The 22220-nt window shown below is 41.1% G+C and overlaps 1 protein-coding gene across 4 annotated transcripts in view; it reads right to left on the bottom strand.

Annotated features, from left to right (window-relative positions):
- Window positions 1–22220, bottom strand: part of WDR7 (WD repeat domain 7) — a 347323-nt gene that overhangs the window by 193632 nt on the left and 131471 nt on the right. For all 4 annotated transcript variants that reach the window (XM_067545438.1, XM_067545439.1, XM_067545440.1 and 1 more), the window contains one exon: window positions 5184–5297. In XM_067545438.1, coding sequence (XP_067401539.1) covers window positions 5184–5297 — 114 coding nt within the window. The remainder of the gene's footprint in view (window positions 1–5183; window positions 5298–22220) is intronic.

Here is a 22220-nt window from a genome sequence, read left to right as displayed (position 1 = left end):
GGGAAGATCCTGTTTAAGCCGGTCATAAATGGTACAGCAGCCAGGTATGTAAAGATAGAACATAGAATCACAGGGCTGAAAGGGAACTTGAGAGGTCATCTGGTCCAGTCCCCTGCACTCATGGCAGGACTAAGTAATATCTAGACCATCCCTGACAGCTGTTTGTCTAACCTGCTCTTAAAAATCTCCAGTGATGGAGATTCCACAGTCTCCTTAGGCAATTTATTCCAGTGATTAACCACGCTGACAGTTAGAAAGCTTTTCCTAATGTCCAACCCAAGCCTTCCTTGCTGCAGTTTATGCCTTTTGCTTCTTGTCCTATCCTCAGAAGTTAAGAACAATTTTTCTCCCTCCTCCTTGTAACAACCTTTTATGTACTTAAAAGCTGCTTTGTCCCCTCTCAGTCTTTTCTTCTCCAGGCTAAACAAACCCAGTTCTTTCAGTCTTGCCTCATAGGTCGTGTTTTCTAGACCTTTAATTATGTTTGTTGCTCTTCTCTGGACTTTCTCCAATTTGCCCACAGCTTTACTGAAAGGTGGTGCCCAGAACTGGACACAATACTCCAGTTGAGGCCTAATCAGCGTGGAGTAGAGCATAAGAATTACTACTCATGTCTTACTTACAACACTCCTGCTAATACATCCCAGAATCATGTTCACTTTGTTTGCAACAGCATTACACTGTTGACTCATTTAGTTTGTAATCCACTATGACCCCCAGATCCCTTTCTATAGTACTCCTTCCTAGGAAGTCATTTCCCATTTTGTATGTGTACAACTGATTGTTCCTTCCTAAATGGAGTACTTTGCATTTGTCCTGATTGAATTTCATCCTATTTACCTCAGACCAATTCTCCACTTTGTCCAGATCATTTTGAATTATAATCCTATTCTCCAAAGCACTTGCAACCCCTTCCAGCTTGGTACCATCTGCAAACTTAATAAGTGTTCTCACTATGCTATTATCTAAATCACTGATGAAAATATTTAACAGAATTAGACCCAGAACTGATCCCTGCGGAACCCCACTCATTATATACTTCCAGCATGACTGTGAACCATTGATAACTACTCTCTGGGAACGGTTTTCCAACCAGTTTTGCACCTGCCTTACAGTAGCTCCACCTTGGTTGTATTTCCCTAGTTCGTTTAAGAGAAGGTCATATGGGACAGTATCAAAAGCCTTACTAAAGTCAAGATATACCACATCTACCGCCTCCCCTCTATCCACAAGGTGTGTTATGCTCTCAAAGAAAGCTATCAGGTTGGTTTGACATGATTTGTTTTTGACAAATCCACACTATTATTTATTATCTTCTTATCTTCTAGATGTTTGCAAATTGATTGCTTAATTATTTTCTCCATTATCTTTCCGGGTACTGGTCTGTAATTCCCCAGGTTGTCCTTATTTCCCTTTTTGTAGATGGGTACTATATTTGCCCTTTTCCAGTTTTCTGGAATTGCTTCCTGTCACTCAAAGATAATCGCTAATGGCTCAGATATCTCCTCAGTCAGCTCCTTGAGCATTCTAGGATGCATTTCATCAGGCCCTGGTGACTTGAAGACATCTAACTTGTCTAAGGAATTTTTAACTTGTTCTTTCCCTATTTTAGCTTCTGATCTTACCTCATTTTCACTGGCATTCACTATGTTAAATGTCCCATTGCCACCAACCTTCTTGGTGAAAACTGAAACAAAGAAGTCATTTAACACCCATGCCATTTCTGCATTTTCTGTTATTATTTTTCCCCCGTCACTGAGGAACGGGCCTACCCTGTCCTTGGTCTTCCTCTTGCTTCTAATGTATTTGTAGAACATTTTCTTGTTATCCTTTATGTTTCTAGTTAGTTTAATCTCATTTTGTGCCTTGGCCCTTCTAATTTTGTCCCTGCATACTTGCGTTATTTGTTATATTCATCCTTTGTAATTTGACCTAGTTTCCACTTTTTGTAGGACACTTTTCTGATTTTTAGATCACTTAAGATCTCTTGGTTAAGCCAGGGTGGTCTCTTGCCATACTTCCTATCTTTCTTATGCAATGGGATAGTTTGCTCTTGTGTCCTTAATAATATCTCATTGAAAAACTTCCAACTGTCTTCAATTGTTTTTCCTCTTAGACTTGCTTCCCATGGGATCTTACCTACCAAATCACTGAGTTTGCTAAAGTCTGTCTTCTTGAAATCCATTGTCTTTATTCTACTGTTCTCCCTCCTACCATTCCTTAAAATCATGAACTCTATCATTTCGTGATTGCTTTCACCCAGGCTGCCTTCCACTTTCAAATTCTCAACCAGTTCCTCCCTGTTTGTCAAAATCATATCTAAAACAGATTTCTCCACCTTCTGAAATAAAAAATTGTCTCCAATACATTCCAAGAACTTGTTGGATAGTAAAAACAATGAGAGTCCTGTAGCACTTTAGACACCCTTATAAAGACTGAGTACAGCCATGCTACCATAAAAATATTGTCCTTTTGGGTGACAAAATGGACTTCTCTTTGTTAATACAAACACCTAAAGTAGCAAGAAGGTGCCAAAGAGGTTCTGTTGCTTATATGACTTCCTGATGAGATAGGCCAACCGGAAAGGTTGACAAGGTATGGAAATACTGTATAGCCCTGGCATCACTTCTGGGCTGCTACCACAGTGAAAAACTTTCATGAATATCTTGGGGGCTGTAGCGAGCCTAAAGATGAGGACATGAAACTGGTAGCGCTCTTGGCCACTGAAGCGCAGGTACTTCCTGTGAGATGAGTCAATGTCTATGTGGACATATGCATCCTTCACGTCAAGAGCTGCAAACCGCATTCCCTCCTGAAGGGAGGGGGTTATAGATGCCAGCGGAAACACCCTGAATTTCAGATTTCAATTAAACATGTTGAGTTGCTGGAGCTCCAGGATAGGTCTCCACCCTCCGTCTTTTTTGGGGAAATATGGAATGTTAGACCCTTCTCCACTGGTATTGAGGTGGTACGCGTTCTATTGTCCCCTGGCATAAAAGGGATTCCATCTCCTGTTGAAGAACCAATTGATGGGAGTGGTTCCTGAAGGGGGATCAGGAAGATGTTTGTGAGGAGGGAAGGAAACAAACTCTATGGAGTATCCCTGATGGATAATCTCCAGGACCCAAGTGTCTGTGGTGATCTCATTCCAGCTGTGAGCGAAGAAAGTAAGATGGCCTCCAAAGATGACAGGAGCGGAAGTAGGTGGCATTAGTGGTGATACGCAAGTCCCAACCTGCATTTCAAAAATGACCCTTGACCTGAGGTTGAAGTAAGCTGAGGCTCTGTCAGTAGAGGGAGCTGAGAAATTGGACCCCGGAATCCCCTGTCATTTAGGTAGAGGCTCAGTTGGGCTTTCGTAATATGGAGCATGCAAGGGGGTGTCATGGTCAAAAGGGCTGTTTGTACTGTTTCCTCCTGGTGGCTGGAGTGTAAATCCCCATGGATCGCAGAGTGGATCTTGAGTCTTTTAAAGAGTGCAGGGATTAATTCGTCTTTTCATTAAGAAGGTTGGAGCTGTTGAAAAAGAGGTCTTGGATGGCATTTTGGATCTCTCTGGGAAAGCCTGAGGACTAGAGCCACGAGTCCCTTCACATGACCAGTCCTGCGGCCAAATTTCTGCACATTATCTGCAGTACCTACCTACTTACCTACTTAGAGCCAGTTTTGCTACTAATCTCATATTTTACTAATAAAGCTTAATAATTAGCTATAAAAAATTGGACAGCTGCAGAGGAGAAGTCTTCCTACCCAGGAGGTCCACTCTCTTTGAGCCCTTATGTGTTGCGATGGATATCTGGTTGCATGACCAAGCTCTTTCCATAGCCTCCTGTACCACCACCATGTTGGGCACGATGGGAAAAAAAATCAGGAACCAAATAAAGGTTTTTAGCTCTTGTTGGTATAGGAGCACAAGATGTTGATGTGTGCCAAACTGCTCTGGCCAGTTCTAATATAGCCTTGTTAATTGGAAGGGCCACCCTGGTCAGTCCCTGTGGTTGCAAAATGTCCAAGAGACAGTGTTAAGTGTCCTGAACCTCTTCTAATGGGATCTGTAGATTGATAGCAATCCTTTGTTCCAGCTCTTGATAATGATGGTGGCCATCCAATGAAGAAGGCAATGAAGGAATGATGGCATCATCTGGAGATGATAAGGAAGCCTATGTTGGAACTGTTGTTACTGGTAGAACCAGTTGTGGCTCTTCCTCCTTATACACTGATAGAACCAGCTAATTAGAGAGTGAAGAGCAGTACAATTCCTGAGAGGGGTCTGGGCACCTCCCATAGGGGTCTCAAAGACCCAATAAGGAGGGGTCCATCAGTCGACGTGGCCCCCAAGGGAAATTGGTACCAGCTGTCCCATGGGGTCATATCTGGAAGGATGGTAAGCATAGCTTCTCAGCCATCTCTTTGGGACCAGGAAGGATTTCCCCCTGCTGGAACCAGGTGTGAGGAACTATTCTATCCTATAACTACTAAGCTAAGATATAAAACTATTTACAAATGTTTCCCTTTACACGTTATGCACAGAGTGAAAGAGGACATGATTCTGACTCAGGACATGCGGCGGTAAGAGGAAACTGGGGAGGAATCGACCAATCTTGCCTGATATACCCTCACTCAGGAGCACAAGGGAAGCTACTGTGTATGTACAGGTCAATGAACACTGCTCTGAAGAATTTCTAGACTGGGGTGCATGCACACATCTGTACCAAAATGGGGAATACACATAGGAACCATCACTTGAAGAAGAAGTTAACATTGTCAGGGCACAATCAACATATGCCCCGTCAGTGAAAGCGGTGTATGCAAATTTTCAGCCTGTAATTTAAATGTCTCTCTTATGCAATGACCTTCCTCACACAACACAATCTTTTTATTTTTAGCAATACTTGTAACCAAGTACTTTGCATTTCAGGATAATTGTTGCTTCACAGTAAATTTTATTCTAATTCATAATTTCAGATTTTACATGTATGTTAAATATAAAAGATCACTAGATATAATTCACAGATATACAACACATGCAGATACATTAACTACTTTTTTTGGAAAAGGTTCTTATAAAATATTTTTCCTCAAATTCAGGTCTCCTCCAAGTACACACTAACCTAAAGGTTTAAAAGGAATGGTTACAAGAACAATAGAAATATAGTAACGTTATTAAATATATTCATGCTCACCTGCTGTGATGTCATCATCAACAAGATCATGCTCTTCTTCCTGAACTTTGGCTTCTGACCCTGATGAATCTGGACTTGCACTACCAGTTTGAATAGCTTCTGCTGTCACTCCAGCTGAAACAAATTCAGGCACATAAGAAAATGACTATTTTGTTTTTAGTTGATCTTTAATTGGAATTTATAATCACAAACAACCTTAATTTGCCCTATTAGGAATGTCAATGCTTTGAAATAATATCTTTATAACTCTTTCTGTTCAGCCAATAAGGAAAGTTCCTTCCCAATAAAATTTCAAATTTCCCTTTCTTTTATATCAACATATAGAAGCAGGTTTAATATTGACATTCAGAGGCACAATACGGACACACCTTTAGCCTCCTTTAAAATGTATTAGTATCAGATTTTTTTCTAAATGTGACAAATTGGAAAAATTTTTATATAATTTTCTAAAAAAATAAATATAGGAATAGTTCCTCCTAAAGAGAAACATTTAAGGCATTTATATATTTCTTGTACATCTGCGATTCAACTATAAAAAGTATTGGACATGTATATGGATAATGAGAATACTGAGAGTTAAATCAGAAAATTTTTAAAAGTAGAATTTGGAAGGTGTGCAGAATCTCATGCTTTAAGAGCTCAACAACTTCTGACTAATATAGTTTCAAAGAAATATCTCTTATGGGCAAATTATTCAGTAATTGCCTATTTCGGGATTTTTTGGGAGAGATTTTTTTTAGATGAGCATCTGAAGCCATCGCCAAAGCAGGATACTGGACTAGATAGACCAATGATCTGATCTGATGCAGTAATTCTTATGTCTTCTAATGGAAAACAAAACAGGGATAGTCCCATCTTGGTATTTTGTTTTTACACAAGATTTTACAATGAAAATGTATTTTATATAACCATTTAAAATACAACTATGCATATATATGCCCATCAAAACAAAAATAAAAATAAAAACAAAATTCTATGTCAAAATATTCATCCAGCTGTCATTATAACAGCAGCAGGAGGCACCATGAAAGAATGAATTTCCAAATCCAAAGTACAGGAAAAAATTCTCTAACAGGTTGCACTTAAATTGAAAGAATGGAGTCATAAAAGAAGATAATGAAAAGACAGAAAATGGAACACACAACCAAATCAGTAACAGATACTAGTATTATTTCACTAAGCCTTTTAGTAGTGATCATATGAAGACTACCTAAATTAATAGCTTTAGAACTCAGTACACATTACTAAACATTTAAATTTATAATTTTATCTTACTATTATCACAACAACTACTGTACACCACAGTTCATAACCTTAACTGTGCTCCCCTAGGGATGCCAGTATTCCAATGCTCTCTACCCACACCAAACACACCAGACAAGCTTTCAGCCTTCTCTCTTGCAAACACCCTTCGTCATAATAACCCCTTTACCTGAAATGTTATTAGTTGTGCAGATTTAGGCTATGTCTTCACTAACGTCAGATCGACTTATCTGGATCAACCGAGCGGTCAGTGAAGACCCGCTCAGTCCATCCAGAAATTGACGTATTAAGACCACCTTCTCAAGTGGCCTAGCACTGTGTCGACGGGAATGTGGTTCCCGTCGGCGCAATGCAGTGAAGATGGCGCGCAAAACAGAAGCACAGAAGTCGACAGGAGTTACACAAATTTTTTGTGTAGTTTGTGTAACTCCGGTTGACTGCCACTGAATCTCCGAGGTAAGTGTAGACAAGCCATTAATGTAGTAGTCTGATGTGTTGTGAGGGGTTAGTCTGGTAAGGAGGTGCTGGAAGGCTGGCATTCCTAGTGGGACAAAATTAAGATTGTTTGTGTTGTACAGTAATTATGGTAGTGACAAGCTGTACGATTGAGTGGAAGATTAGAAGGCATATAGGAAACTCGACTTTTCGTTTCCTGTGCTTTTGCGGCTTTGTGTGAAGCAACCTTAACTATTTCACACTAATGTTGGTGAACTTTCGTGTTTTAGAAAGTGTTTAATACCGGATGTCAGATCTCCAGGCAGATCTACACAATCCCTATTTCTCTCTTCACACCCATGATCCCCCCAAGCCACAGGATGGAACCTTGGGGCAGCCATAGAGGAATGCCCCCTGTGATGAATCATAGGGAGTTTCTCAGACAAAGGTGCTGGTTTTGTAACAGAACTGGAAGTGCTACTTGTTAAGGGCTCTCTGCCTATCAGATTGCCCATACCCCTGCAGCTTTGAAAGGCTAGGACATAAAGGAAGGCTAGAACTAGAGAGAAGTGATGATTGCATTCAGGGAAATGGAGTTACTATTGACAAATACATGAATTCAAAAGTCAGGAATTGGTTTCCCCAAATCATGAAATGGGCTTAAATATAATGAGATTTTAATGGAAAAAAATTAATCTCCCTGCTCATTTTTGAACCATTAAAGGGATACTGCCCACACCCAATTTGTGAGTGATCATTTCACATTCCAAATTCAACCATAAATGTAAAAAGTTGAGCCTCTCCATTGGCTGCTGGGAAATGACTCTACTTGACTCTTAACCCTGTGGTGTGGGAGCTGACACCCTCCTCACCCATCACTATCCTATGTCTTCCCAAATCTTCCCTGCTGTCTCAGGCAGTCTTCCACTCCATTTGCATATTCCCTCTATGCTTCCATATTGTCTGTCTCTGTGTCTCCTCCATATTTGCCATTGTTTTACCCTACACGTTCTCCTTCTTGCCTCTCCTATTCCCTTGAGCCCAAGACCTTTCCTGAAAAATTCCCTTGTGCACACACATACCCACCCCATTTTCCCCCTCCTGCTCTCCTCTTGCATATTCACCTGCTCTTAGCAGTGCCTCATGCCTCCTGACAGCATGGAGGAGGGCAACCATTTTACTTAAAGAACAGTGTGATCTCACTGGCGATGGGAAAATGGATAGAGGTGGTCACCTTTACTAAGGGCAGTCCAAACTTCCTCCTACATTAGTTGAAGGGAAATGGCAACCAAATTAACTAAGAGCAGCATGAGGCTTCAGCCTGACTGAGAACAATGTGAGGAGGCAACTATTTTGCAAAGGCAATTCTTCATGAGTATCTCCACAGACAGTGACTGTGTATGCCAGCCTCTGTTGAGAAATAAACTTGTAGCTTTCAGTTACAGGCAAAAAGTGACCATTAACCTTAATATTTCTTTCTTTCTTACTACCCATTTTGCAATATCTACTCAAGATCAATTTTTGTGTAGATACATATAATTTCAATGATGCACATCTACAACAAAAAACTAAAAAGCCTCAGATTTTAGTTAGAAACCCATTGCAAACACTCCCTGTTAATAATCTATTACACACTAAACAAAAACTATATAGAAAACTCAAAAGGCATAATAAACTTTGTGTAGAATTTACAACAGAAAGATCAACATGTAGGAAACCACTTTCCCTCCCAGGAAGGTATGTTCTAATTTAAACCGCTCTGAGAAGGCAACCTTAACTATGGAGTCACAATCAAACCATCCATAATAGAGCAAATCACACACATCTATTGGGCTGTATAAATAATCATCATAACCTATGCACTGAACAAACAAAAACATGCATGAACACACATCCCGACTCAACCAGAGAACACATTGGTTCATTGTGCAAAGGCAAACAAATAAAACCACTCTTCAACAAGGAGCTTCATAAATTCTGTCTTCTGCATGCAGCAACCTAGAATATGGTCCACTTGTTCCTAAGCACTCTACGCAGAATCCACTTCCCTGAATTAGGATGTCAGCAGACACAACAAGCATACTTGATGTGTCCCCCAACATGACTTTTAGGGCTAGAACGCAGGGCTAGGCGGTATCTGCAATTCTTCCATTTCTTTCCCCACCCCAGGAAGAGGGTAGGTTTGAATGGTTGCTTAATCCTGAAAAATGCATTAGGAATCCTCTTCTGAGATGGAATTTCCTCCTCATGTAAGGTATGGTCTCTGTGGGTGTATAGCTGGATAAGTTTTCAGAAGCTAACTTTCAAAAGTAACTTTTGATTTGATATCACCCTTAGTGAATGCTGGTTTGGCATAAGTATTATGCAACCTTGGCTATCTGTGGGTCACCAAAAGGAGAGTGATGTTCCATTTGATATGTGTTACAATAGCTAGGCTTAATAAGGCTAAATAGAAAGGACAATCTTAACAGAATGCCCATCAGATAGACAAAGTATTTTTTCCGCTCAATGAAAATCCAGTAATCAGGAACATGTATTCCTGTACTCCAGTGCTTTTAAGATAATTCACACACACACACACACACACACACACACACACACACACACACACACACACACACAAAACCACCTAAAAAGCCATTTTAAATATGAAAAGGTCATAAAAACATGAATGTATGTTCAAAATAAGCCTAATACTCTGTAAAATACTAAATCTGATGGAAAACTTATTTTATTATGGATGATTTCAATAACATGTGAGAATCCTGTATTAATCATAATATTAAATATATCTGCCTAACCTAATTATTAATTCAGTTTTATACATCAATATTGCACAATGCAATATTATTTTAGTTGCATTTTCCTGCTCTTATAACTCAAGTCTTCCAAAAGTAAAAGGATCAACCATATGTATGCTAATGCACACTAGGGAACTTTTAGTTCACTCCAGCAGGATCTACATGGGCCAGTTAGTGAGCAAGGGGTCGGTGCGTTTTTGAAATCACACCCTCTATTGTGTGTTGTCGTGCTGTGTAGACAAGCCGTAACTCCTTGGACCCGAGTCAAACTATCCTTACCTTATCTTAGGCCTCAGTTCCTTCTGAGCCACTAGCACATCACGGAGTCCAGTTCCTCCAGCAACTAGGGTCACCCGCTTGTTGCAACCCTTCTTCCCAGCTGATGCCAGCTCATTCAATATCCTCTGTCATGGTTTTCTACCACTTCTTCCTTAGCCTGTCTCACTTTCTCTTTCCTCCTTTGGGTACCCAATTCAATGCTTGCTTAGCATGTCTCCCATCTTCCATGAAGTGTACATGTCCCAACCACCTGAGCGTTCTTTATTTGATGATATTTTCTAACATGTACTGCTTGATCTGCTCCTTTACTCTCACATCCCTTACTCTCACTACCATTGGCCAACTCTCTGCTCCATACAATAGTGTGCTCAGTACAGTCACATGGTATAATCTGACCTTTAATTTGGTGTGGAGATCTCTATTTGACCAGATGCTGCTCATCCTTCCAAAAGTGGTGTTTGCTTTTCCTAATCTAGTATGAACATCTTTATCACAGTCTCCTTCAAATGTCATCACATTTCCTAGACAGCCGAACTCTTCTGTCTGTTTAATTTCTTTTCCATCCACATACACCTTTGCCTCTGTTATCCAGTTTCCTATCTTCAACCATCTTGATTTTCTCTGTATTTACTTTCAATCTAATTTTTGCTGCTTCCTATTCTCTCTCTAATGCAAGGGCAACCATTCTATTTCACGATGTACTCAATAAAGCAATGGTGTGTCACTAGGCTCTGCTAACCTATTTAAATGTTCATGACACCTTTCGTTGCCCACTTGATCACCCAGTCAATTGTTAATGCAAAGGGGATTGGTGATAACACACACCCTTGTCTAACTCCAGCCACAACATTGAACCACTCAGGCTGTCCTGTATCTGATCTTGCTGCACATCTACATCCATCATAATAACGAGTTTTATATGTTGATCAGTTTGTCTGGTACCCAGTAGCTCCAAACAATATTCCACAGGGTCTCACTGTGGACATTACTAAACATTTCCTTAAAGTTGATAAAGTTGATTAAGATTGGTTTCTGCCAAGCAGTAGCTTTTTGGATCATCTATTGAAGACTGAATATCTGCTTATAATATCATCTACCTGGACAGAACGCAGCCTGTTTTTTTCATAACATTCCACCCACTGGTTTCTTCATTCTATTTGGTATAACAGTAGCCAGTACTTTGCCCAGGACTGATAGAGTACTATATATCTCCAGTTCATATACTGAATAAGATCACCCTTTTTTTTGGCAATCATACCCTCTTTCCAGTCTTGTGGCACTTGTTCTTTCACCCATATTTGTTACAGAGCCTTGTTAGTTATTCAATCAGAATTTCACTTCCTGACTTTAGTACCTCTGCTTGAATTCTGTCAAACCCAGGAGCTTCCTCATTTGAGGCACTGATGGTGTTATTGGTCCTTCTTCTATTTCTAACTTAGCACTGGCATTTCTCTAGAATCTGTGCAGGACCATTAGCTCTGGAGAATTTAATATGAAATGAAAATTTTTTTCCATTATCTGACTTGTTCTTCATTCATTTTCAACATCTGTCCATGAAAATCCATGATGGTCATTCCCTGTGACAGTCTGGTTCTTCCTGAGAGATCATGTACTATTCTATACAGGTACTTGACGTCTCTTCTCTGAGCTACTTTGTAGGCCTCTCAGCCTTCTCCTGAAACAAGGCATTTCTATCTTGCCTTCATCTTTCTCTCTATATCTTTCATCTGCATCTAAGAGTTCTGCCTGTGTCTTGCACTGTTCCTTTTTTGCCTTCAGAGTTTTCCATTCATCAGTCACTGCCCATGTTCCAGATGTAATCCATGCATCTTTCTTCCACCCTCTTCAGAGGCCTACTGCTTCCTCTGCTGTCTAGACTATCATCTTCTTCTAGTTTGACCATATGTCTTCCAGACTTTTATCAGCCTAGTCCTGTAAAACACTGGTTTGCTACGTGCAATCTGGAATCTGAGCTGTGTTTCTTCATCCTGTCATCTCTATTGCTATAACACTCATTTTATCTGTTAGTGATCTTTTTGAGTTTAAATTACAATGCGACCACTAAAAGATAATGATCTGAGCCAACATCTGCTCCTCTACTGACTCGGACATCCCTCAAAGAAGATGCACATCTCTTAGATATAATACACATGGATCTATCTGGTTGAAAGACACATTGACTGGTGATCGCCATGTGAACTTGTGACTCCTATTGAGCTGGAGGAGATTGCCTCCAATGTGTAGGGTGTTTGTGCCACACAGATTCAAGAGCTATTCACCATTATTAGTTTGGATGCCTTCCACTGCTGTGTCCATGACTCCCTCTAAGCCAGTACAGTTGCCAGTTTGTGCATTGAAGACACCTATCATCAGCGTAATGTCATGGTTAGGCATGTCATCCAATACTTGCTGCACCTACTTGTAGGATATATCCTTTTCACTGTCACCTGCAGAATCTGTTGCTGCACATACCTGGATTATTGTACACTTGATGTCTTTGCAGCCCAGCTATTGCTAGTCTGTGACTCACTGGTTCCTAAAATAGCAAGGTCTTCACTGTGATGTTATTCAGCATCATTCCTACTCCTCTTTCATGCGTTCCTCCTTATAGCACTATCAGACTTCATCTTGCTGCTCCCTGCCCATCTCGTCTCATTGATGACAAGTATGTTCAGATCATATTTTTTCATTTCTCATGTAACCTGTTCCTGCTTTCGTGTACTATACAAAGGGTGTACATTCCATGTGCCTATGTCTTGTTACAGATTGAATAGTCAGGATTCAATGTCTCAAAATCTCAGCTTCCTTTTGGCCTTCACTGAGATCTGTCATATTTGGATTTTGAGCTCCATCTGCATCTACCATCCTCAAGATCCATCTGCATCTACCATCCTTTCGGTTTAGCCGAACTGTTTTTGTTGCAGTAAGATTGTACCTCAGTGATCGCAAATCCAGCTGAAGAACCTTCCCCTTTTAGCTGGGTTTAGGAGTGAGCTATCTTTACTGAATCAAAACTCCAATTGAAATCAATGGGAGTTTAACTGACTATTCGTATCAGGCTATACATTAAACTTTATAAAAGATGTATATAATCTGTTAGAAATGTATTAATTTTAAATCATGGATCATTTATTTTCTTTTACATGGATAATATGGATTATCATTCAAGCAATTTAAAGAAAATAATTTTAAAAATGTTTATTTCTTCAATTTCATGTAGTTGCATCTTTCAAAAATTTTAATTAAAACACAACAGAGGCAACAATTTGATATATATATATATATATATATATATATATATGTATACATACACACACAAATGATTTGAGATTTAACAATATAAGAGCATGAGAATGTGTGCAGTTTATTTTCAGTCAGAGGGTTTAAATTTATTAGAAGCAGATTTCTGCAGTGACTGACCAGCACTGCCCCACATTCCCTGCAATCCTTATGACAGACAGACTGCCTGCCTCACATTAATTCACTTCACACTATTTCTATCGATCCACAGCCGGTTCCCTAGTCTCTTTGCACACACTGCCTGTCTGGCTGCCTACATCCACATCAGCAGATATACACAAAGGCCACAAAAAGATAACCTTTTGCTTTCCATTAAAGACACAGTATCCATTTTTCTAGCTACAATAACATCAGAGATTTAAAATATAGTAGCTTCTCTGTTTCCTAGTGAACAAATCTACTTGGGCAGTATGCCTATTATATAGTTTGGGAAATGATCATTTCAACATTTGAAGAAAAATTATGTTGGCCAAAGGGAAAATGGAAACAGTGGGATAGAAGATATACTTATAGTATGCAACAAGAAAATCCCTCAAAAATGGAATTTAGTTTGAATACTGAAGACTAAAGCCAACTTTCAACATATCTTTATCTTTAAAGATAAATAAGGATAAACAGCATTTTCTAAAATCTATACTTAATCACAAAGCCCCTCTTTGTGAAGAATACATTATAGACATTGGTGATTGCAACATTTGACGTGTCATTTTAAGAGGTGAACACAAGGAATAGAAAATGAAGTTACTGAGTGCTTTACAGCTGCACGGTCTTTTCACAGTGCAGGGAAAAAATGAAGTGCAGTAAAGCTCAAATATCTTCCCTACATTAAAAGTGAAAAAAATATCAATGGCCAAAACCACCTCCAATAATTGTAATTCATGATGTGCACTTTTACATACATTCCTGTTTGATTTGCAGTCAGCAAGTGGAACAAACCAATTTTGGGTCCAGAGGGCCCAAATAAAACACAAATTAATTGTACAGCCTACAATGTGTTGTGAAATTAAGGCTAACCCATCCTAACAGGAGTAGCTGCAGAAGCAGCCCGAGCGGGTACCGATGCACTGATTGGGAAATGCAGGAGATAAAATGGGAGCTAGCCTGGATGACCTCTTTCCCATAACCCCTCCTCCCCATCATGCCCAAAAACTGTGCAGGGAGACCCCTACTTTGGGTGAATTAGGACCCGGGGGCATCCTTCCTCTTCCTGCTTCTCCATCCTATGGCTTCAGAGAAAGAAACTGCAGGGAAGAGCCAGGGAGGGACTGGAATCAGCAGCATCAGCTCAAGTAGGGATGCTGAAGTCTTAAATGTATTTTTACACTGTTAACTGGACATTCTCTCTCCTCTGCTCATTTACTGTTTGTTCCAGCCACTTCCCTGCCCCCTTCTTTATGATCTATTCCAGGGGTGGCCAAAATTATTGAGCCCCTAAGACCCCTCTCCCTGCTGGGCAGAATCCTGCCACAGGGCAAAAGCTCCACGCTCCCCACCTCAGTCTGGTAAGCAGAGAATTGGAGGGGTGGGAGGCCCATAGGTGGCTCCGTGAGCAGTACTTTAACTGTAAAAGAGCCATATGCGGCTCATGAGCCACAGTTTGGCCTCCCCTGGTCTATTCACTCAGCCTCACTCCACATCTGCCCCTTCTTCCTCCTCTGCCCACCTACCCAAGCCCCTTCCTTTCAGTGTCCCTTTTTTATTCCTTTGTCTTTGATTAGTTTATCCCTCCCAACCAGCCCCTCAGAAAAATTTGTGGAACTAACATGGCGTTTGCTGACCGTAATGTTGCTCACTCTACTAGTGTATCCTACCCCTTTCCCCATCCTTCATCTGTTCTGTCCACTTAGATTGTAGTTAGCAACTATCTACTGCTGTGTTTGTACAGTATCTTGCACAACCAATTCTGGTTGGTCCCTAGGCTCTACTGTAATAAACATAATTAATAATGAATGTATTATACTCCTGAGTGTAAATTTAAGAATTCTAACTTTCAGATGAATCAGGATTCTAAACTACAAAAAGAGATTTGTTCCATACACTTCAATAGTTATCTAGTTATGTCTAGAATGCAAAGTGAAGTCGACAAAGTCGACTTTCACCCGCTGATTTTTAGAAGTCACTGGAGCGTGTACACTCCATGGTCTTTGCGCCAGGCTCGTGCATCCACACTCACCACGCTTGTGTCGACATTCAAAGCAGTGTACTGTGGGTTGTTATCCCACAGTGCAACTAGCCGCACTGGCGGTTGGGACGAGTTTCACCATCCCATGATGCAATGCTCCCCCCCCCCTTCTTCCCCCAAACAAACAGGAAACCGATTTTTGTGCCATTTGTTTATGCTGCACGCTCACCATTGCTGCGGAGACATGGAGCCAGCTTAACTCTGCACTATTATTGTGAGCGTCACAAATACATCGCGGCTTATCATTGAGTATTTTCGAAGTAGAGCAAGAAGTCGAACCACAGGCAACTGCGATGCCACCGAGGCTGCCCTGCTACAAGCCATCAAATGGAACAATTCCCGATTGCTGCAGGCCGTAACTCATCATATGCGGTCCGTGGATCACTGGTTCTGGTCCCGGGAAACAAGCACAGACTGGTGGGACCGCATCGTTATGCAGCTGTGGGATGATGACCAGTGGCTGCAAAACTTTTGTATGGGAAAGGCCACTTTCCTTGAACTTTGCTCGGAGCTGGCCCCGTCCCTGAAGCGCGTGAATACTCGCTTGAGACAAGCTCTGACGGTGGAGAAGAGAGTTTCCATCGCTCTGTGGAAGCTGACAACCCCTGACTGTTACCGCTCATTTGGGAATCAATTCGGAGTCAGTAAATCTACAGTGGGTGCTGCAGTGATTCAAGTGTGCAGGGCCATCAATAGACTTCTGCTACAAAGGCTAGTGACTTTGGGAAATGTGCAGGACATAGTGGACAGGTTTGCTGCAATGGGATTCCCAAATTACGGGGGTGGGGAGGCAGGGCACTGATGGGATGCACATCCCTATCTTAGCACCTGCCCACCTAGCAACCGAGTACATAAAATGCAAGGGGTACTTTCCATGGTCCTGCAGGGGCTTGTGGATCACCGACATCACCAACATCTATGTGGGGTGGTCTGGGAAAGTGCTTGATGTGTGCGTATTTCGGAATTCAGAGCTGTTCTCTAACATGCAGGTAGGAACTTTCTTCCCTGACCAAAAAATTCACATCAGGGGTGTGGAAATGCCAATAGTGATCCTGGGGGATCCTGCTTACCCCTTGCTCCCTTGACTAATGAAGCCGTACACCGGGCACCTTGACAGTGACAAGGAGTGTTTTAAAAACAGGTTAAGCATTTGCAGAATGGTTGTTAAATGGGCGTTTAAAGGCCAGATGGAGGAGTCTGCTCACTAGGCTGGACATGAGTGAAAAGAACCTCCCATCAGTGATATCTGCGTGCTGTGTTCTGCATAATGTGTGTGAAGTGAAGGGAGAGAGGTTCCCCCAGGGTTGGGCTGTGGAGGCAGAAAGACTGGCCACCATTTATGAGCAGCTCGATGCCAGCAATATGCTGAGAGCTAACCGCGGAGCGCTTTGCATTAGGGAAGCTTTGAAAACCAGGTTCTGCAATGAGATGCAGGACTGATTTCTGCTCCTGTCTGTTATTTGCCTTTACTCAACATCCCCCCCACCATCGATATCAGTACCCTCCAAATCCCTCCCAAACAAGATATGATTTAATAAAGAAACGTGCTGAAATGATGCAAACTTTTATTTATGAACATACAAGTCGTGGGGAGGGGGAGTGTTCATTCACAGTCTCAAGAGGTAGCGTGGTTTCTTGCAGGCCAGCTGTCACTGGGGCCGCCGCTGCTTTCTGCTCACCTCCACCAGGGTGGAGTGCATCACATACTGTAGCCAGGTCATTCTCCTCAGAGACCTCTTGGGGCTGGGGGAGCGGCAGGGCAGCAAAGCCATAGGCGAAGGAGCTGCAGCAGGACTGTGTCTGGCCTCCGCTCCTCCTGAAGCTGCACAAGCCGCCGGAGCATGTCTGCCTGGTCACGCATGATTCGCAGCACTTCCTGCGTGGTACTGCGATCACACTCCTGCATTTCTCTGCGACTCTCCCTGTCCATGTCCATATTCTGGGACAAGATCAGCCGCCATGCTCTGTCTCTGCGGCCGCGGAGGCGTTCATGAGCTCGCCAAACATGTCTCTTGATTTTTTTTTCCTCTTTCTAATCTGCGAAAGTCTTTCCACAGCATTTCTAGAGGGTTGGGCCAAGGCCGAGGTGTCTACAGAACAAAAAGAAATGCACAAGGTTGCCATTGTTAGAAAATGGAACAACTGCAACAATGTATAAAATACTCCTCTTGCAGTGCACAAGGAAAACCCCATTCCTAACATCCCAGAAGGGTTGGCTTGCTGTGCCGTTACTGAGATGGTAAGCCAGGGGCACTTTACTGTGCTATAGAGAGGATTAATGATCTTTAAAAAGCTCATTTCAAATGCTCTGTATTAGAGGGGTGCCTGGGCAACATGGTTTAATTTGGATGAATGTTTTGTCAGGAGGCGGCCACAGGGGATCCGAGGACAGCACGGGGGGTTAATAGTTTCTTCTGAAACAAATAAAAATAATTAAAGTGACTTGGTAGGACACTACAATGGGGAATACAGAGGTACAGGGTATCTGCTCTACAGCTCGGGTATTTTTAAAAATGCGCCCTCTTCCCTAGGTGACCATGAGCAATATCAGTCTCCTGAGGGTAACCCAAGAGGAAAGGGAAGATTTGCTGCACGCAGCAGGGTACCAGCCTGGCCCTTATGCCGTTATGCTGTGTTCCACCATGATACCGGCTCCCTTGATTGCAGCGTAGCACAGCAAAGTATCCTACCGGGGAGGGAGGAACAAGGCTGCCTTCCCCCAAAACCTTGTGCAAAGGATAACAGATTACCAACATGAAAGTTTCCTTGGGACACCAACTGATGATTCTCAGAGCATATCTCTGCACATAAATTATCTGTTCCGGTGGGTAACCCCCCAGTAAAGTCCACTAAATGCCTGAAATCCCCAGTAAAGTACTCTTTTAAAAGGTCAGAACTGCTAAGAAGAAAAAAAAAAACAAAAAAAAACAACCTCACCAGATGTGCCTTCCCCAGGATCATTATTGCTGTCCTGTGTGCTGCTGGACTGCTCTGGGGTCAGGAATAGGTCTTGACTGTCTGGGAGAACGGACACCTGCTCTCCTGCACCCTGATCTCCTCAGCCTCCTCCTCATCCCGGAGTCCTCATCATTGTCCATGGACTGTGATCTAGCGAAGGTATCGATGCTGCGTGGTGGGGTCGCTGCCAAGAATTGCATGCAGCTCCCCGTAGAAGCGGCATGTTTTTGCTGAGGAGCCAGAACGGCTCTTAAGCTTCCCTGGCTTTCTGATATGACTGCTGAAGCTCCTTGATCTTCACGCGGCACTGATGCGTGTCCCTGTTGTGTCCCTTCTCCAGCATGCCCTGGGATATCTTCCCGTAAATGTCCAAATTCCTTTTGCTGGCTCTGAGCTGAGCCATAACGGACTCCTCGCCCCACAGACCGATGAGATCTAAGACCTCTGGTTGACTCCATGCTGGAGTGCGTTTGGGCCTTGCAGTAGCCATGAGGAGTCCAGCCATGAGGAGTCTCTCCACACTGACTGCACAGGAAATGAAAATTCAAATTTTCCCGGGGCATGAGGGGAGGGGCCATTTCCGGGTAGCGTGAGCACGTAACAGTAGAGCACGAATGTCCAGAGCGGTCACAATGGGGCATTGTGGGATACCTCCCAGAGGCTATTAATGTTGAATTACATTATGCTCTGTCTATAATGATGCAAAATCAACCCAATAAAATCGATTTAGGAGCTATGTGACTTGTGGAGGTGGTTTTATTACGTCAACTTTTGCCGCAGTTTAAGTCGACAGAACTGCCATACCAGTGTAGACACAGGCTTTTGGAGATCGACGTAAGTGATGTTACATCAACCTCCGTTGCCAGTGTAGACCAGGCCAAAGAAAGTTATTTCCTTCTAGAAAAAGAAAGGTGCCTAAAAGGTTTGCAGTATTACTCATATTACCTGCTGTATGAAGAAGTTCTATTGGTATGGAGAAAAAAACCACAGTGCTAAATGTATTCACTAAAACTGGAAGGAAAATTCAACAAAATATTACCTAGTTATTAGAATAAAACATAATAAATCCAACTTCAATATTTAGAATTTATTTTAAAAATAACCAGCATCTTTTTTCAAAATAATTCAGTTCTACATGTAAGAACCCAAGGAAGTTCAAGTTTATGCCACTTTTTTTTAATCTGTTTAATATTACTTTTGCTAGTGACAAGTACTTTATATTGCTATAAGATATGAATCTCAAATTACTGCAGCTATCTCTTTAAACTCCTATAAAGACAAGGCTTCTTTGCAATTTTTATTTCATTCATATCAACATCAGACTCCTTTGTTTGACAGCAACATATTGTTTAATAAAGCGGTTACCATAAACTATTAATGACTATTGTAGATAACTACTTCAAATTATGTTTGCTATTTTTACACCTAATTCTACTGTAAAATTAATATGCCCCTTTTAGGAAAAATGCATTGTGCACACATAGGAATAAAAGACCTGCCTGCAGATCTTAGCACTTTAAAGGGCTTCTGAGTGTATATACACAACTTCAGATGGAATCTGGAGAGTGAGACTTAATGAAGGGGGAGAGCCATTGCTCACTTTTTAGATCATTAGTTTTAAATTCATAAGAAACAGAAAATGGCCTCTACTAATCCAGAGCTAGTTTCACAGATCACCCACCAGTTACCAAAAAAAAAAAATAAAAAAAAAATCTACATTTTAGAACAGGATATATTAAATGCAAATAATTTATTCCTCTATGAAGTCCACAGTCTGAGTGAGGAGGGGGATAATATATTCCTTATTATGCAAAAGATGACCAACTTCAACAAAAAGGCAGAAAGAATATTTCCACAATTGTTTGTTAATTTTTAACATTAGTTGAAAAGCCAATGTTCAAACAGCTATCGTAGGAGAATGGAAAAGAAAAAACTTATCTTCTATTCCAGACAAACAAAATAGGATCACTTTCTGTCATGTCAGAATTCTGGTAAGGAGTATTATAAGCATTAAATTTCACTCCAACTGTCATACCACACTTTCAGCTTCTGAATTAGAGACTAAGTTCTGAAGGTAGATAGAATTGGAGAATGACAGAGCAGATCTGGACTTCCCTGGAATCATCTGATGATATAGTTCCAGCAACCACAAATGCATACTATCCAACAATGGTGGGTCAGAAGGGGGAAAAAATTTTTTGGCTTAACAGCCCATCCGTAAGAGGCAGAGATGCATAAAGGCCACAAAGCGGAAAGATTTAACGTTGTGGAAGAGACTAAGAGGGTGGTGTCTGTCTGTCTGAGACACACATACACACACACGCAAGCGCACATGCACCCCTCCCATACTTCTCTTTTATTTTATAAGATGACCATCCATACAGTTCAAGAGAAAATGTATCATCAAAAATGAAGAGGCCCAAGGATGACTGGTGGGTAAAGAAATACCAGTAGATTGCTCAAGACAAAGAAACACAGAACTGCAAATTAAAATATACCACAGCAGTTTAGTGGCTGAATCGACAAACATTTCAAGTACTTTTTGAATCCCGATTAAAATGAATTTTATTTAGAACAACTTGACTCATATGTTATACAGTTTTCCTTCCAGTTTATTTCCAAGAATATTTGCATGAAACAGGGTCTTAGTTTCTAAAACTGCTCATCTGGTCACGGTGTTTATTCTCTACCTAAGTCAAACCTCTCTCTGTGATATCACAGCTGGTTACTTGAGAAATGGAAGAGGAAGATATAGTAAATATGATACACACTCAAATATTCCTAAATAGAATGATATAGAAATACTTCCATGGTAGTCAACAATTCTTTAGCATGCCTGTGAAAAGAGTTTCTAATAATGACAGTTTATGAAATCGTTTTGACCAAGACCTTATTAGTATGTGTTCCTTACTCTTACTCAAACTCACCATAACTAATAATGAAATTCCATAAATCAGTTATGCATTTTAACTGTCTGCAAGGGATGCCCTTATCTCTTCCACTTCCACAATAAATACTTATTCCAAACACTGACTTATTGCTGTCAGGGTATGCCTATAACTGCACATTTTTGTGTTTCCCAGGCTAAGTAGTCAGGCAACCAGTATAGGGTGATATTATGCATATTTCTGGCTTTACTAATGAACTAGTGCTGCTGAAAAACAGAAAACATTATTTTCCAGAAAACTCTGAAACAATCTATATTTAGCAGAACCCTATGCCCCACCTCAAGAATATAGCAGGGGTTTATTTATTTATTTTCAAGGTGAGAGTGGTGGTGAAAACCATCTACTTCAAAAACATGATTAGCACCCTCTTATGTTTTGAAAGTTGTAATGTGGACAGGTCTTGTGCATTAATGCCCTCAAGGTTTACAGTATTTGTCAATACAAATCTACTACTCAGCTGCTTGGATTTTCACCTAATATTACCTCTCTCCTCTCAACGTAGAGCTAACTAACAATTTCCTGTTGGATGACTAGGTGCTTCTTCCTCACTGATGATCCCAAAGCCCAAATAGTTTAACTACAATGTATACCACACTAGAGATAGATAAAAGCTTCAGTTAATTACTTCCCAACTATATTAATAATACCAGATACTGAAGATAACAGGGTTCATTAGTATATTTTGCTATATAGTAAACCCTGACTCAAAGAATTTATATTCACCAAAACTGATTTTAAAAAGTAAAATAAAATAGAGATCAGGGATGCAACCTCAAATGGGTATAGCATAAATATATGTGATAGCAGTAAGTTATTACAAATGAACATGTACAAGCCACTAGTGGCTTCCCATAGCTCTGTCACTTAAGGA

The sequence above is a fragment of the Emydura macquarii genome, unplaced genomic scaffold (genome assembly GCF_026122565.2).
Source record: "Emydura macquarii macquarii isolate MOO-44397 ecotype Brisbane River unplaced genomic scaffold, CSIRO-AGI_Emac_v2 contig_1045, whole genome shotgun sequence".
Lineage (NCBI taxonomy): Eukaryota > Metazoa > Chordata > Testudines > Chelidae > Emydura > Emydura macquarii.
The sequence above is the reverse complement of the archived record's forward strand: the minus strand, read 5'-3'. Positions and strand labels throughout refer to the sequence as shown.